Source organism: Rutilus rutilus, assembly GCF_951802725.1.
Source record: "Rutilus rutilus genome assembly, chromosome: 21".
NCBI classification, from domain to species: Eukaryota; Metazoa; Chordata; class Actinopteri; order Cypriniformes; family Leuciscidae; genus Rutilus; species Rutilus rutilus.
Window position 1 is genome coordinate 27,181,538 of NC_140226.1, and position 18,138 is coordinate 27,199,675.

Consider the following 18,138-nt stretch of genomic DNA (forward strand, 5'->3'; position numbering starts at 1 on the left):
TTTTATTATACATAAAGCAGGACCAGGCGACAGTTCTTTGTCCACTTCCATTAACTAAATGAAATATGACTCCCGAGTGCTGCACCACAGGCATCTCGTGTTTCTGTTTACCTGCTTTTGTAGAAACACGAGTTGGCCGCATTAAAAATGATTCATGGCATTTATGTAACGCTGTCTGGCAGAACCTTGTTCTTTGTTTGTTGTTCTGTCGCGGCTCGGGACCATAGGCTCTTTTCAGATGGAAATCCCCATATAAAAACATTGCTGATTTATGTGCGTTTTATGAATGGCAACATTCGGCGTGGAGTCTTTCTTTGTATGATTTCACCCAGTGACGCTGTTTGAGATGTCGACTTTATTATTATTATGTTGCGCGTGTGTGTTCGTGCATACCTGCGCAAGCTGGGGTCCATTTGGGCTTCATCCTGGATGAGTTCTGCCTCGCTCTGAGCGATCCTCATGGCCAACTCTCTGTCCCTCCTCTCCTGCTCCAACATGGCCTGTGTCTGAGTCTCTTCCTCCCGGTCCAATGCCAGCTGCATCTCAAGTTCAGCCTGGAACAACATACATTCCCACAAATCAATAATACGCACACACAATCTCAACACCTTTGGCGTTTACCACACCTGTGCCTTCGTTCTGTTCCAACTCGATGGAAACACAGAGACACAAGAATTTAAATGGGTGCCGCTGGGGGTGCCAACAGTAATGACCACATATTTGAGCTCAGAGTGTTGAATTGTGGTTGGGCCAAAGAATCCGAATGAGGCTGACATTATCCCAGTAAAAAAAAAAAAAAAAAGGCTTTTGGATGCCTGTTTTTTGTTGTCCTCAAGCAAAAACTTGTTTGTGGGCCAGTTTCACTACACAGATGCTGATTGATTAGCTTCATCTACATTTTGCTGACAAGCAGCCAGTTTGACCAGCACTAAACCAGGACTCATCAGCATAACCCAGCCTGGACCAACATGGAAATTCAAGACCCAAGCCAGACATGACATGTTAAAGAACTTGTCCCCTTTCTTAAAATAGCCAATATCTTTTTTTCACATCCATGAAACATAACATGCTACCAGTGACATTCGGCACAAAAATTTGGATATGCCTATGAGTGCTAGAAGAAGATTTTTTTTTTTGCCGTTTTCCTGAAAGAGAAAGTCATTTTAAAAGCCTATACCTGCTAAATCCCTGATGTTGCTGACTTTCAGGAGGGCTGCGGAAGCTTTTTGGTTATAACATTTCACTGTCAAATCAACATGATGATGTTTAAGGCGGGCTACAGAATTCCCTCAATCTCCCCATCCAGTGGCGTCTGGTACATTTGAGGGAAGAGAGATTAGCAAGGTGGTCCTGCCCTAGACACACTGTGACCCATCTATTGCACTGTCCACTGAAAGGAAATTAAGCCATTACACTGCTGCTGTGTGCTAAGGTCTGATTAGGCATATAATCGAAGCTGTACTGCAGCCAGTCGGCCTGGGATTCTATGTCTAGACTGTGTTAAATGGAAAAAAAGAAGAAAAAGATTAAAAACAAATAAAATGAAAAGCATGGTTTTAGATGTGTAAGAACAGTCTGGGAGGGAGTCCAGCAGCTTGGTCCAAAAGCATAGGTATAAAACAGAGCAAATGAGTGATAGAAGAGAAAAGCTTAGATGGAACATTTTCATCAGAGAAAACCTCGGAGAGAAAGAAGAATGATGCAGGCACTATTCTGAGGAAAAAGCAAGGCAGCTGAGGAGTAATGCCCATTTACACAAAGACATATATATAGAGAGAGGGTTACAGCACACACTGGTCATGATAAATCTGAACTATGAATCAAACTGCAAAAAGCAGGAGAGACGTGGTGGAAAACAGAGTGATATATTATGGCCGAAAATAACAGTGATAAAGATTTTATAAACAATGTGACAACAGTCTTTGAGTGAATTGCAAATGTTTTCTGTTGCAAAGGTATTCAATTTATTCAAGGATTCAAAAACAATTGTATTTTCAGGTGATATAATAAACATTGATGGTATTTAATTATGATTCTATTCTATTCTGACTGAGGCATTAACTCTTCCATTTTCTGTAAACAAATACATATATATATATATATACACATATATATATATATATATATATATATATATATATATCTTTTTACAGAAAATGGAACAGAATAGAATAGAATCATAATAAAATAGACCATTTTAATAAAAAAAGGTCACAGTAGCAGACTTTTAATAGAAGTGGCACAGAAAAAAAAATATTTAAAAGAAAATACTTCTTAAAAGACTTTATAATAAGGTCTCATTCATTAATATTAGTTCATGCTTTATCTAGCTTTATTTATCTAACAATATTTTTGATTAATCGTAGTTGATAAAAATATAATTGGTCATTCTTATGAGTTCAAAATGCCTTAATATTAACAAATTGAATTATTGTGAAACAATGTTAACACATACAACTTTTCATTTATTGAAATTAAATGTAATTAAATTAACTTACATTATAAATACTGTGGAATAATGTGTATGTTTGTATGTGTGTGTCTCAAAATAAATCTGAATAAAATGAATTGTAATAGTAAAGGTCACAGTAACAGTTATAGAATAGAATAGAATAGAATAGAATAGAATAGAATAGAATAGAATAGAATAGAATAGAACAGAATAGAAAGTAGCACAGAAGCTTTTTATAGTCTGCAACAGTTTTCGGTCAGCATGGGCACAAGGCGTCTCTGCAGGGCGATTCAACAGAGGAAGCAGTGCAAGGGAAGTCAGCCAAGCCCCCAAACACAGCATCACCATCGGGAGAGAAGGGACATAGAACTTTCACTCCGCAGACGCAGCATAATCCAGCCCCAGGAGGTAGGCAGGGGCTGATGAATAAACCCATAGGCCGCTGTGACAGCTCAATACAGTCATGATTATGCCTGTAGAACAGCCAGTCCCGGTCAGCTCTGAACATGCCAGCGTGAGACGGAGTGGGCATTTGGTTTGCCGAAGGAGACGCAGAGGAGAGGAATCAATACACAGAGGGAGCACGTATACACATACACACCTGCATGACTCGCTCTTCCTCTTCTCTTTTCTTTCTCTCCTCTTCCTCCTGTTTCCTTTTGTGCTCCATCTCGGATTTCCTGATGGAAGAAAGATTGAGGGAGGACCGTTAATGAGTTACTCCGGTCTTCGGGGAATTATTCCTCCTGAACGACCCACAGGAAGGGATTTGAAAACACCCACATGTGGATTCACAATTGTCACACAGAGAAACGTGGACCGCATCTAGTCTTTGTAATGCGAGCGAGGCCCTTCAATAGCAGCTGAAAATGAATAGTGCGTGGTGAGCGTTGCTATTAAGCGTTGTTATTGTCATTTTCATTACAAAGGAACTATATATTTATATAATCTCACAAACAGCAAACCAAATCTACTGCGATTTTCTTTGTACTATGTTAATCATGGATTCGGGTATTTACATATGCATCCTTGGGAACCCTAAGACCTTGAAAATAGGGAGATTTGAGTGGAATTGGGGGCACAGTAATGATACAATTTCCGTTGAATGTTTAGCAGCTCACAGTAAAGGTGTGTGATTTGCATTACACTGGGCCCGAAAGTCTCAGAGCGCTAGAGAATTTTTTTGCATTTATAATTTGTCATTTAAATCTTTAATTACAAATTATATGATTTACATGATCCTTCAGAAATCATTCTAATATGCTGATTGGGTGCTTTTGAAACATTTCTGTTTAATACTTTTTGTGGAAACCATGATACATTTTTTTTCAGGATTCTTTGATGAAATGAAGCTTTTAGCATAAGTTCTATCAGGAAGACTGTAATGCCACGTCATTCATTCATATTAATAGGTCTGGTCAAACACTGTTTGACACCTGGAGTATATAAGCACTGAACGGTTTCATGTTCGCAGCTGATGCCGCTGATATTACCCTACATCATCCCAACCACCACCGGGTTGGCCCCTGTCCATCCATAGGAGGTAGGCTCCGCAATCTGCAATCTCCCAAGGATTCGGACTAAGGACGGGGCTACGCCTTAGAAAGAACTTTTCTATACAACTAAACACAAATCATCAAATCATTGTAGCTTGCTACCATCTGTTAATACTTTACGGAATAAATACCATGCAAACTTCACCTGCCCTCTGATCCCAAATTTGATCCCAAATAAATCCCAAATTTTCAATGTGGCTTCAGAGTTTTGGACCCCACTGTATATAATTTCAAAATGTATCTGGTAAGTTTGTGTAATGGCATCTAAAAGTTAGCTTTAAAAGCTTCCACTGAAAGCTTGAAACAAAGGAAATCACAATATATTTTATGAGGAGTAGGTTCAATTTTATACTGGCATGGCAGACAGCATTCTTAAAAAGTTCTCCACATAGAAAGTGCAAAGAACTTAAGGCTAATGCAAACTTGTACTGTAGTTGTTAATGCAAGCCGACTGGAGTTGGACAGCTAATATTGGCTCCTATAAATGTACGAGGTAAAAGCAGTACCTTTTCAATCAGTAAAACGTGACAGTGATAAATGATCTTCTCCATCTCATGTGGGGCAGTCATGGCCTAGTGGTTAGGGAGTTGGACTGGTAACCCAAAGGTTGCTGGTTCAATTCCAGAGCCGGTGGGAAATGACTGAGGTGCCCTTGAGCAAGGCACCTAACCCCTAATCGCTCCCCGGGCGCCACACAAAGGCTGCCCGCTGCTCTGGGTGTGTGTATCCACGTTTGCAGTGTGTGTGTGTTAACTACTCACTACTCTGCTCCTAATGTGTGTGCATTAACTTGGATGGGTTAAATGCAGAGGTCAAATTCCAAGTATGGGTTACCATACTTGGCCGTCACGTGTCACTTTCACTTTCACTTTCACTTTCACTCATGTCCATGGTATTCAGGCTCTTATTATGATTATATACAATATTAGTGTAATATGAAATTATCATTAAAGCTCTTGCAGGGTGTTCTTGTAAGAATGGAGCAGCAACTTAGTATATCACCTCTACTTATCAAGCTGTGATCTAATCCCATTAACGATACATAAAACCTGGTTTCAAAAGGTTTGAAATGTTTTGACCTGTTGCTTAAAGGGGCTGTATGTAGAATTCAGAAACCCTTGTTATTAGCAACACCGTACACTCCTGCACACGTAACGTACAAGAGACTGAACATGATTAGAGTTCTTTTTCGTTCTTCTTGTAGAAGTAAAAAGAAATTCACTCTGCTGAGAGTGACGGTTAGATGAATATGTAAATATGTGCTGTGTGCTTTCATCTCAATAACAAAATAAACGCAACAAAAATGACAGCAGTGAAAAAGAGGCAGTTAAGAAATCTTCTGATCATAGGGAATGTGGATATGTTTGCACAAGCTCTGCAATTGACCGCCATCATGTCGACAGATGAGGGGATTCAATTACACTGTTTGTCATGGTTTGAATTAATTCCTTTTCTTTGCATGACACATTGACTTTACAGTATAGAATCCTGAACATTGTATAAGCATTAATTTCATGTGTTATTGAACGGAAGAGAGGCCCTCAAGAGCACGAGTAAACGTCACAAAAAACAACAACATCCTGAATCATTCACATTAAAATCAGTCTACAGGCTTTCATAAACAACCTAGGAAGTCAGGAAAGGTCTTGTTTTTTAAGTTTCATTACAAGCTGTTCACATATTGGCCAAAAAAAAAAAAAAAAAAGCCATTCATACATGAAAATTCTTACATATAGCCCCTTTAAATGAACAGGAATGTTTAAAATCATCCACAATTAAATCCAGATAATAAAGTAATCCATACGGAAGGGCTCCAGGGTGGACGGGACACACCAAACATTAAATAACAGAAGTTGCTATTGTTGCTTCTGTTGGTGTGGAACTAGATATTTTTTTTGACAAGATAAACATAGAAACATCGTTTTTTTTTTCTATAAACATAGAAATATCATCATGACCTGATTCATGAAATGATGACAGATGCTATCCATGACAGCAAGCTCTGGAGAATGCATAAGAGAGAGCAGGTCAAGCCGAACCCTCCAGTGATGTATTAATCTTTCTGCCAATCCCCTCCTACACCCTTTTTTTTTTTTCAGCTCCTGTTCTTCTTTCAAATGTACTGGGACTCTGACCTAATGTACGGGTTATTCTGTACGAAACTTGTGACGTGACTCACATGCGGCGGTCTTCTTCCTCCTGTTTGCGTAACTGCTCCTCCTCTTCGCGTCTCTTCCGCTCTCTCTCCATCTCCTCCTGGATGCGCTTGAGTCTTTCCGTCTCCTCCTGCTCCTGCTTTTTCTTCTGCATTGAGGAGAGGAGATGCTCCGAGCGTTTCACCAGGCCCTCATATTCTTGCTCGATCTCCTTGCGGCTCATCACCGTGGACTGAGAGACAGAAAGAGTGTTAAAACTGATTCGATTTGATTTATTTGAGTATATTTTAGTTATAATGTCTGCTTTGCCTCCATATGAAAGACATTTTATAGGGCAGTGTTTCGGCAGACCCATGATTCAAACCGGTAACTTGTCTTTTTGAGCTATTCATTACAAGAACTGGCTCATGAGAGTCATTATTTTCAGAAAAAAAGTCAACTGGTTAAATTGTATGTTTTTGATTCACTAAAAAGAAGGGGCTCTTAAGAGTTACTTGTTCAGACTTCACTGGATACATTGTATGTTGAACTCAATAGAAAGACAAACCTATGAGAGCTTCAGTTTTTGATAGAATGAAAGTAGATGTAAATTTATGCTGCCAAGCTCCAAATGGGCAAAAAAAGGTCAAAAAAATGAATCATAAAAGCATTTCATACAATTAAACAACAGCGATTAACTTCGCACGGCCACAGCTTTTCAAGGGTGGATATTCTATCTATGTCTATCAAAAACAGGCTACGTTCCAAATGGGAGGAATCTGCATTCGAAGGGCACTTTGGAGTGAAAAACAATCATGGCCACCATATTGAAGAGTCATTCCAAACTGAAGTGCTCAAAACTGGCCTCTTCAAAGGGCCGTTCGAAATGAAGGATTTCGAAGGGTACAACTGGTGGACACTTCGCTCCCATGTTTCTTTGTACACGTTTAATTTGTTTGGCACGAAAAAAATGGCTTTTCTACTGTCAAGCAGCGTAAACAATTGTGCAACGATAGCGCCTCCTTAATTGGCTCGGCAAGGTGACGCAGAAGTGATTTCCAATGAACAGTGTTTTGGTCCGCTACACCCTTCATCCCTTTGATGCTCTCACTCTAGAGGGTAAACACTTCAAAGGGATTAGGGCATAGGGATGAGCCCTTCAGAATGGAACGCAGGAACAATGTCATCGAGAGTCAGCTCGCTTGCAGATGATTTGGGAATTAATTACTTAAAAATGCATCATCATCAGGTTATGCTGAAACACAAAATACAGCAGTAGAAGACGAGTAAATAGTGAAATTACATTGGGCCAATTTACCCAAGTGTCGATTTGTCATAAATATTGAAAAGAAAGGGAAAAAAGTGTAACAGATGCTTTCTCCATATGCAAACTAGCTAAATAATGTTTTTCTTGTATTTAATGGAGAAAACAAATCATGGAAGTTCAATGTCATGAAAAACAACAAGCGCTATTTAGACTATTTCCGATTCAGAGAGATTCAGAGATAATTCAGAGAGATATTTTGCTTTTGGACGATCATTCAGAAGTTTAGTTGTTCATGTTTAGTTGTTTCAACCAGAGAATCTGATTCAACGCTTGCATTTTGAGATAACTCCATTCACTCTCTGCCTGAATACCTAGTATCCGAATTACATGTGCCATAACAAGACTTTTTTTTCCTATAATGTTGGGAATTTACCAAAAAAGGAGGTTTGTATGTCACAAAACAGTTTAGTAAGTTTGACGGACAGTATTACAGATACAAACAAGACAGAGCAGCATATTCCCTGCTGGTGGAATGACCTGCCTAACTCAGCACGAGTAGCTGAGTCTGCAGCCATTTTCAAGAAATGGCTATAGATGCATCTTTTTCTTCTACACTTGACCTATTAATAAGAACACTTTCTATTATTTCTGTTTTCTATATATTTAATATAATAACAATAAAAAACCTTGCTACGTGTTCTGTGCTAGACTAACTGGGACTTGTCACATCACTTACATATTGTTGCTTTTTTGTTGGTTCAACTGCTTTTATTATTTCACTTCATTTGTAAGTTGCTTTGGACAAAAGTGTCAGCTAAATGATTAAATGTAAATGTAAATGCAGTTTGATTGGGTATGTGGGTAGTCAGTCATTTATCTGATGTAAGGTCAATTAGCATGCTATATACCAAGAACAGATCAAAATTTAGGTTATCTACCAAAAATATTCTCACACATTTAATTTGTGCTTGTTTTCAACTAAAAAAACTATGCACTGATGATGCAATAATGGCAAAACTCGTGTGTATTTAAAGATGAGATTTTAACTGACAGAAAGTGTTTCTGTGAATTACCTAAATTTGATCGATTTCTCATTGTTTATTATAAGAAGACTTAGTGTGTCAGTCATATATTTTACATTTATGATGCTTTAGTAGCTTGACAGTGGAAAACAGACAATTGGACATTCGACTTAAATACTTAATAATTTTACTTAGTAATTCTACAAAATGATTTTGTTTATAAAGAAAAAAAGGAAATAATAGGAGGTTGAAACAACATTAGGGTGAGTAAAATATGACAAATGAGGACGGGGCCAATTGGTTGCACTCTAGTGGTAGTGGCTTTGCCTCCTGTGCTTAGTTAAACAAATATGAACAGTTTCGCATTTCAAAGTGTAGAAAGTGGCAGCAAAGTGGTAACTCGTCATCTCGACGACAGTGGCAAGGCTGGGCCACATGCACCGCAGTTGTATTAATATCCTGCAGATATTCATTAAACCTGGATGTGGATTTTGTGCCATCTGGCAGAGCACCAGAGGAGCGTGGAGGGATACGAGCATTGTGAATGATCATTGTACCGCAGGGGGGCAGGTTCTCAATGACAAGGTCCGTCTCACCCCCTAACGCTAGATGAGTTAGCGCTGGCGTTTTGAATGACAGCCATTGACACAATCTGCGTTATTAGCCAGGGAGGCCACAGTAATCTCCAGTCCAGATGGTAAGGTAATAGAAGGCATTGCCAATCAAAAGCCAGATGCTAATCAAAAAGTGCTATGCTAATAACAAAGAGGGCTATCACGGGTGCAGAAGTGCACAGCGCATCTCATTTAGAGGGAGGAATGATGTGTTCAGGTAGAAAAGTTTCAGCTCTTGTACCAGCTATCTATCAAGGAGAGGGCGCAATGTCTCTCGAGCTCCCTGTCAATAATGCACTCTGCGAATCTCGAGTCTGACAGATGAGGTTGGGCTCCACATAGAGAATACAACAATGCATATACTGCATTCAATCAGCCGCAGCTGAAAGTTCGGGGAAGGCAAGAAATGAACACTAGAAACGGCATAATGCGGCAAAACCTTGAAAATAGTCTTGACAGCATGTGGTGCGAATGTCAATGATGATCTGCAGACTCAGAAACCTCATTGTCAGACTGTCGAATTGCATACTTTGTATTTATTTACTCTGCTGTGAACGCTAGATTTTCTGCTGAATTAAATGAAGTGTCGGCTATCTTTCTTTTTAGTCCCTAGAAAGAGACAACTCGAGAGACTCGAAGCTGGCAGACAATTCTAGCCACGGCTTTAGACCGCCTTCATCAGGACATGGAAAAACACACACCTGTTGAATTATGCATGGAAACTGATACACGAACGAAGGCTAAGAAAAGAGCTACACCGCGTAACATCATTGAGCTTTGTAAGCTGGAGGAGGTGAAAGGGGGTTTTGTCAACCTTGGGCAGTTTTCCAGTGGAAAACCTCACCTTGATCTTGGCAATGAGGGCGTCGGTGGAGGCGGCCAGTTCCTCGACCTGTTTGCTCACTTCCTGTTTACCCTCTTTGAGTCCATTCACAGCCTCGTTGAACTTCTCCATCCTTTTCCTCAAATTTTTCACCTTCACCAGGCCATCAATGCTGCCATGAGAATAGAGACAATGGTGTTCAATTTTTTGTCCAGTCAATTATTTATTAAAAAAAAATATATAATTTTGTACACTTTAGCATGTTTTTTAACTTCTTTATTAAATTCCATCTCGATATTTTGCGTGCAAATGTCAAATAAGTAAATAAATACAACCTATATATTTTTTTTTTCAAGGTGTAATAAAAGTATAGGTAAAATAAGTATTATTTTCACAATATATGAGGTAAAGGTTTTAAGATCTTTTCAAGGTGTAATGCTGGTGTGTGCATACCGAGTCTTGTGTCTCTTTTTGCACAGCCACATGCGAACCGTCTTCTGAATCTTGATGCAAGCACTGGCCCTGAATCTCATTTTGTTCCTCACTGTGGCAAGTGAAAGAGAGAGGAAGATGATACTTACTCATCAACAGCATCAAACTGTAACATTGCATGGGGTGAACGGGAGGGTGTAGGATGCTAATAATTGCTTTTATGAAAGGCAGTTTGCTGGGGTTATGAAGGGTGACGTACATTTAATAACTGACAGTGTGCACCACTGGACCTTCTTCCAGCGGCTGCACACCAGCCACTTATTGACCCGTTTTACAAGCTCGGCCAGGTGCTCCGGATCAGACTTCATGATCTGGTCGAACTCTGCAAACTGAGGCAAACACACACACGTTGAGATTTATGGAGCAGCATTCTGGTTTACGAGGTTGAGCGCCAGCTTAATGAAACAGGATAGCGGTTTTAACAGTCTTGTATTATTCCAATCCTCATGAGAAATATTGTGAGAAATGATCACCTTCCCGGGGCGGAAGAAAACCCTGGTCAAGCCAAACTTGTAATCGTTCTCGTTGAGGCCCAGCGCTTTAAACAGAGCCTGCAGAAGGAGACAATACAATCAGACAGTGGAACGCATGCTTTATTAAATGACATTTAGAGATCAACAAGAATGGCATTACGGCTTCGGGCCAGTGCTTACGCTATTATGTTTCAGTGTATGTTTTAATATTTTTTTAATGCCTTGCAAACTTAAACATTTCATTTTCTGTGCTGTTTTTTTAACATTATTGTGAGAGTGACTTGTGAGTAAGAATCAATTAGAATGATTTGAAAACAATCAAATCAGTAATGTTTTGAAATGTATGCCACTTCTCAGCAAAGATTTCCATCACAGTGGACCACATTTTCCAGCTGTTAGTGAAAATTGTCATTTTAGGGTTGTTTGGGAGGAAAAAACAACATTTAATGAAAAATACAAATATGCTCCTAGTATGTACTTGACTGAAAATCTGTCCTAAAGGTCTGGCAGAGAAAGCAAAAAAAAAAAAAAAAACATTTTTGTTGAGCCTTGATTATTCTCTAGACATTGCATTACAAGCATGATGCTATAATTAATTTTCAATAATTGCCATCAATCATTAAATGCAGCCTGCTCATATACTGTATTAGCGTGGAATCCAATTTTACATTTTATGATGAAATAAATACTTTATATTTAACCGCGGGGTGTATGATTAAAATGCAATTTGACTTCCAAATTTATCTGTAACTACTGATGACAAAGCACCATAATTTATCATGGAAATCAATGAGGGATTACTCTGTGCGTGCTTTGGAAAAATAATATGAACGGTCATATAGTCTTTTCTAAAAATAATCCAGCAAGCTATCATCGATCATACTAATCCTAATTACGTACACAAGAATAACAGATGAAAAACAATCAGAATAGAATGAGATGCAATGATAAAGATCAAAATAACCAATAAAGGTTTACTTTGCAGAAGAGTCGAGGATCAAGCCTTGTAAGCTTGTTGGGCATGTACTGCTTGTACATGTTGTAGAGCTCATGAAACGGAGCTCGGGAAGGGAAGCCACCCTGCATCAGGTCCAGCACTGATACCATGCCTGAGAGGAGAGAAGAAGTACAGATAATGTAGCCAGTAAAGATACAGGATTTGCTGCATTGAAGGCTGGAGCTAAAGCATGAACCAAGTGTAAAGGAAGATTCAACATCTTATTCTTAGTAATGTGCAGTCAACCTGTACCTGAATACTGTGAGCTTGCCTTTGTCAACAAAACTCACAGATTGACCAGTATACATTAGGACACGAGTACTTAGTTGCTAGTAGGCAAGTAATTGACAAGTTGATGAGTCTACATTTACCTCATGTAATGCACAACTAGTCAACAAAGGTATCAAACTAATTGGCTAAACATGTCAGTGCAACTTCTAGGCTATACTCTTTTTATGTCTCTTGCCTGAAAGTTCTAAATTTCTAAAACTTTGCAAACATCCTATTAAACACAATAACACAAACCTTCAAAACACTCTTGTGGTAACGCCACCTCAAAAGATAATGAAAAATCAGTGGAGCTCACATTTAATATGGCCACTCCATAGGCAACATCGGGATTTGTTTAAAACAAAACAAAAGGCACTTCCAAATGATGATTGCTGGGTATTTGTGGTGGGTTTTCTTAAATTGAAATATTTGAAGCATTACCACAAGGGCTGCGAGATGAATTGGAAAGTGAAAAAAAATACACCTATATAATCATATACATACCCGAGCACTGCAGTTGAGACAGAATCTGAGCTCCTTCAAACTGGTGGCTCACCATCTTCAGATTAGGCTTCACGCAACGGATGAAACTAGAGCCCTTTACAATGCACATGAGAAGTTATTACATGTGAACAGAGAACAAACAACAATATTATATGTATAGTCAGCATGACAACAAGACCATTGGCTAAATGGCCATAGGGTCTGGTCTAGAATGGACCTTTTTCGCATATCCAGGATTGGAACATAAAGGTAAACTTTTTTTTTTAGAGGTACATGTTGAAAAGTTTGTGGTTGGTAAGGTTTTTTTTAAATGTTGTTCACCACTTATGCTCACCAAAGGTGCATCCCCCCTTTTGCTTTTTTCAGGATTCTTTGATAATGAAAATTCAAAAGATTAGCATTTATTTGAAATAGCATATAAATCTTTTGTAACATTATGCATGTCTTTACTGTTAATTTGAAACAAATGAATGCATCGTTGCTGAATAAATGTAAAAAACTTTTGAACAGTAGTATAAATGGGAGAACATAGGGAGAACAAAGATTATTTGTGTTCCCACAATTGGATTTCTACAACTTTCCAAAAGAGGAAAGGAATATGGCCAAAAAATTTTTTTTGTCAAAAAGCCTTTACTAGTTTATTTGTTATTAAATGCCAGAATAATATAACATTAATTTAACAAAATAAAATATAAAATGTTTGCTAGATTTACTTTTTTTGCATCATCGCAGTCTGTGAAAAAGTCCATACAGCATATTCTGGCCAACTTAGACAGGTAGATACAGTCATGCGAAGTAAACAACCAAATTTTTTTCTTTTTGCTTTAATGTTTCATTTACCAGTGCCATATATCAGCAACTGTCATTTTGGATTTTTTGCTGTGCCGCCTGGTTTGTGGCATGCATTAGACACACTCAGTAATAATCAAAACAAGTGGCTAACATTTTTAAAATAACAAATGAATAACATTAAACTCATTACTCACTGTACTGCGAAGCTTTTCCAGTAGAAGATTCAGTTGGGTCTATGAAATTTGATCAGAAAAGAAATGTGAGAGTGAATCCTGTAAATTTTAATTAAGAGCATCTTTAAAAAAAAAAATAATAATAATTTTAAACACACAGTTGAAGAGTTGTACTGCCATGCAAATGGTATTACACATTTTGACACATACAGGAAGTAAAAGACATGAATTATACTGGTGATTGGTCCAATTACAAAGATCTTTTATCTTATCGTGATGGTGACATAAATGACATGGTGATGTGTTTACAGTGAGAGCTCCCTAACAGTATGAATTCCTTGTGTGTGATTTCTTCAGCAATGACATGAGAAAAAACTACAGCAGAGACTAAAAATGTGGCAGCCACGTTCACACAAAGGCATGGCAATGGACCAAGTGGGTGAAGGAGAAGGGTGGGAGAAACTTAAGATCAACATTTGTTTATGAGGTTGCAGGTTACCCTGTGGTGCTGGCACTGAATATTTCAGCCAGGCTTACCCCTACAGAAGCTTCAGTTTTTTTCTCTCTTTCTACATTTATTTCAGCACCAGAACTTTTCACAGGGAAAGGTTGAAGAAACAGGAGAAGGTCTAAGAAAGGAGGATTGAGAAAGGGCAAAAGTTAGAAGGAAAGGAATTAGATCACCAGGTAAAATATCAATTGTCTCTCACAAAAGCTTTTAAAACCTACAACTATCAAGAAGAAGAACAAAAAGACAACGTATAGCCCCGTAAAACAAAATCTACAGCGGTCCAAATACAAAGCCTTGAGGAACTCCTGATCTGAGGAAAGCCTGTAGTCTTGAGGGCTTCATTTTTTTTTGTCATATCTTCAGACTTATTAATGCCTTTGACAATGTGTGTTTTCTGGCTATCAGGAGAATATAAGCTAAAGGGTAGATTCACCTTGAATTTGTTTCCCACACTGATAAAGCTGAGTTTGCCAGCCTTCTGCTTTGAGTCTTTGGAATTGGAGTTGTTCTCAAAGAGATCCCGCACAAACTTGTCCTTCGACTCACACACCAGGCTCTCCAAAGACATGTGGAGGGCGTCATTATTCTTCTCCACAAACTGGGTCTGCTCACACACATACACAAAACCCACAGGGCATAGAAATAAACACAAAGTCAGCCACACACACAAAAAAAACAACTTTACCAAAGGGATTCCCCCAAGTCCCCAATTGTTTTTACAGTGTGGAAGAAATTAATTAACCAATGTTAAAGACTATCACATTACAGAAATAAAACAACACAATGGTTTCTATACATAAAAGAATTCAGAATGAACTGAGTGAATTGGGAACTTACAGTCTCATAGCACACGGCACCAGCGAAATGTCTTACGATGAAACCTTCATCATCTCTCAAATTCCTGTGGACTGTAAGCTTTGACTTCCTAGGCACCTGAAAAAACAGCCCACAGAGAATCCATCTTTGCAGCTGTATGGTTATGATTTCCTTCATTTTTGGGTCTTGACATTGATGGAAGGTCAGGGTGAATCACATAAAAACTAGAAATGCCCAGGTCATATAAAAATCAATAAAATAACAAATAATATTTTACATGAAGAAAATGGAGTCTAATTATGCATCATGACATATTTTTAATAAGCATATGCACATTAATTACTCCAAAAGCTCTGTAGCCTAATATAATGGCAAAAAAGTATATGTATATTTGTAGTTTTTATTTACTTTATTAAACTAAAAAAACAAACTACAAAAAGGCCTGTTTGCTGTAATAAGTCATGTTGAAATATACAGTAAGATGAGGGACGATGTCTCCCTTAAGAACAGTGTGAATTTTTAATTTCATTATGTTAGCCAATAATGATGCTTCATCCAATATATTGTTAAGGTAAATTAGCAATAATAGCTAATTGAATTCTTTTAACACAAAATTGAAAATCATGAAAAAGGGCCATCTTTTCCAACTATAGAAAGTTGGCTCCCTACCCAGGTCATAATATGTAAATTACATATCATGATTTCTTTTTTTAAAGGCGTAAATAATTTTAAATACTAAATAAAAAATTCTAAGGTAATGTATGCATTTTGACAATTAAGTTGAACAATGACAAATCAAATGAATCCCCAAAAAAAGAGATACATCGGAATTGAACAATATAATTTTATAGATACGGTCTATTATTTTCAATTATCCAGCAGGTTATGATGAAAAATTTGGATGTTTGAAATATACATCAAAACTGATTAAACCTAGGGTCTAACTTTAACTTTTCACTTCAAATCAAAACGCAATACATACATTAACAATGTTCTGATGTTCAAGATTAATAAGAGAATCGCTATTAAAGGTGCAGTGTGTGATTTTTAGCGGCATCTAGTGGTGAGGTTTGCGAATTGCATCCAGCAGAAGTTACGGTGGTGATATGGCGATATAAAACGATATGATATTGCGAATATTATTGTTACTTCATTCATCATTGTGTGAGTGTTTTATTCGCTGACTTTAGCTAGCTTCTTTACACGAAGAACAACATAGTAACGAAACGCGTTTGTCCGTTCAGGGCCACTGTAGAAACACATCGACGTAAGGGGACCCGCGGTGTGTGTAGATAGAAATGGCTCATTCTAAGGTAATACAAACATAACGGTTCATTAAGTGAGGTCTTTACATACCACTGAAAACATAGTTATGTATATTATATTGCATTTCTGTCAACAGATCCTCCTAAATATTACACAATGCACCTTTAAATAAATGTGCTAAGATGAGATTCAGTGACAGCTACAGTCAAAAGGAAAATTAAAAGTGTGTGTGTGTGGGGGGGGGGGGGGGGGGGGCATCTTACTCCATCTTCCACTACATATTAGGCAAACTATTTTTAAGATAACTTCAGAATGGCACTGAAGGCCCAGTCAAAATGCAGAAAGTGAAAATTGATTTGGTGCTCAGAACTTAAGATATTTTTATTTATTTATAAATAAATATTTTATTCTGAGATGCTGTACAACACTATCCTGCAGACTTTGCAGCTTTTCTTTGCTATATATAGACTTGGCTATTGAAAAGGACCAAACCATAACTTACAGTGAGACGGAAGTGAACCTTGTGCTTGCTGTGAACTGTCTCTGCAAAGTGCTGATCACTGGGCTGGGGAAGACGGTTCTCCTCATCCAGAATATCCAAGATACCCACCAGCTTTGCCTCAACCAGATCTGCAAAGCAAAGTCACAGAGACAAGTTTTGGACTGACGACACAAAGTTTCATGCGAACGAAAATGAGGTGAATAGTGATTTAATATATTCAATCTCCCAGCAGAAGGTATTATACAAAATGAAGTAGAACTCAGCAAGTTTAATGGACGAATGCAAAGTCGGTGGGCACACATGGACCTTTTTGATAATCAGTGTGAAGGCATACGTCGTATGCATAATTCATCTGAGACGTGCACAGGTGAGAGAGGTGCGGATGCAAGCGCAGTCATGTATTTGCATGAGCAGACGCCCGAGGATAAATGTGAGGTGATTGATGAGGAGACGTGCAGGAAAAGGAGCTGCGTGTCCATTTGGAAGTCACAAGGACATGTGTTGCATCACTATCAGGAGAGTTAGTAAAAGCAGAGCTGATAAATGGAAAGCAAGTCTTTCCCCTCGGAACAGAAGTGACACCTGCGATCGCGTTCCTACTTTTTGCACAGCAGACACTACATCAGAGGCGAGATGTTGTGTCAAGCCACCTGCATACCGCGCAAACTCACACAAGCTGTTGAGTTGTGACAGCTTGGGCAAAAAAAACACAGGTGGTTTCTTTTGGCATGCATAGGAAGATCTTTGATAAATCATTTGGGTTAAAATGCAGGTCGACTTAAAAGATAAAAGGTATTGGTTCTGAATCTGATACCTTCGGACAGCAGACTTCCCTCTGGTGATGGTATTTGCATTCAGTGAACCGGGGGAAGATTTCACAGTGTGTCCTGAGTTTGAACTGACTTTCTGTTACTGATGGGTGATTTGGTTTGGACTGCACTGCTCGAGAGATCACTTTTAGAGAAACTAAAACAGTGTGACCTCTTCATCTACTAAAACCTCTCCAGTGGGTTCAAGAGTGAGAGAGGTCTTTCCCAGGATTCAATCCTGTGTTATCTCAAGCACCCAGCATGCATTTCTGCTGGAATATTAATCTTCGGCATGTTTTGTCAAGAGATTAACAGACATGGCAATGTATACAAATAACTATGTTATCATCATTTGAAGGCCATAATTTGAGAAGAAATTACATTTGCATTGTAACACATTTTGGATTTAGAGACCCTAGCATTTCCGCGTATGGAGGACTTTATATTGCCATGTATGGGCCGTAGTGCATCCAGTAATGATTGAAATGGAGGAAGATCATTATTCAGTGCCGAAGGGACACTCACCTATGCAGTCCTGATTATCAACATAATGAACTTCATTAACTCCCAGGCCTTCTTTCTGATACAGCTCTTGCTCCTGGGAAGGAAGAGGAAAAACAAAAACAAAGTAAATGTGCATTGGTTTTTGCTAAAAGTGAGAAAA

The 18,138-nt window shown here is 38.4% G+C and overlaps 1 protein-coding gene across 2 annotated transcripts in view; it reads right to left on the reverse strand.

Annotated features, from left to right (window-relative positions):
• Window positions 1–18,138, reverse strand: part of myo6b (myosin VIb) — a 55,508-nt gene that overhangs the window by 14,258 nt on the left and 23,112 nt on the right. Inside the window, exons 15-28 of one of the 2 annotated variants that reach the window (XM_084392556.1) lie at window positions 18,000–18,072; window positions 16,666–16,793; window positions 14,919–15,014; window positions 14,515–14,685; window positions 13,592–13,630; window positions 12,606–12,699; window positions 11,813–11,943; window positions 10,835–10,912; window positions 10,561–10,690; window positions 10,323–10,413; window positions 9,891–10,041; window positions 6,188–6,396; window positions 3,054–3,132; window positions 394–554 (exon numbers count right to left, since the gene is read on the reverse strand). In XM_084392556.1, the coding sequence (XP_084248682.1) occupies window positions 394–554; window positions 3,054–3,132; window positions 6,188–6,396; window positions 9,891–10,041; window positions 10,323–10,413; window positions 10,561–10,690; window positions 10,835–10,912; window positions 11,813–11,943; window positions 12,606–12,699; window positions 13,592–13,630; window positions 14,515–14,685; window positions 14,919–15,014; window positions 16,666–16,793; window positions 18,000–18,072 (1,631 nt within the window). Of the gene's footprint in view, window positions 1–393; window positions 555–3,053; window positions 3,133–6,187; window positions 6,397–9,890; window positions 10,042–10,322; window positions 10,414–10,560; window positions 10,691–10,834; window positions 10,913–11,812; window positions 11,944–12,605; window positions 12,700–13,591; window positions 13,631–14,112; window positions 14,200–14,514; window positions 14,686–14,918; window positions 15,015–16,665; window positions 16,794–17,999; window positions 18,073–18,138 lie in introns of those variants that run through there. The other variant, XM_084392557.1, reaches the window with a different exon arrangement.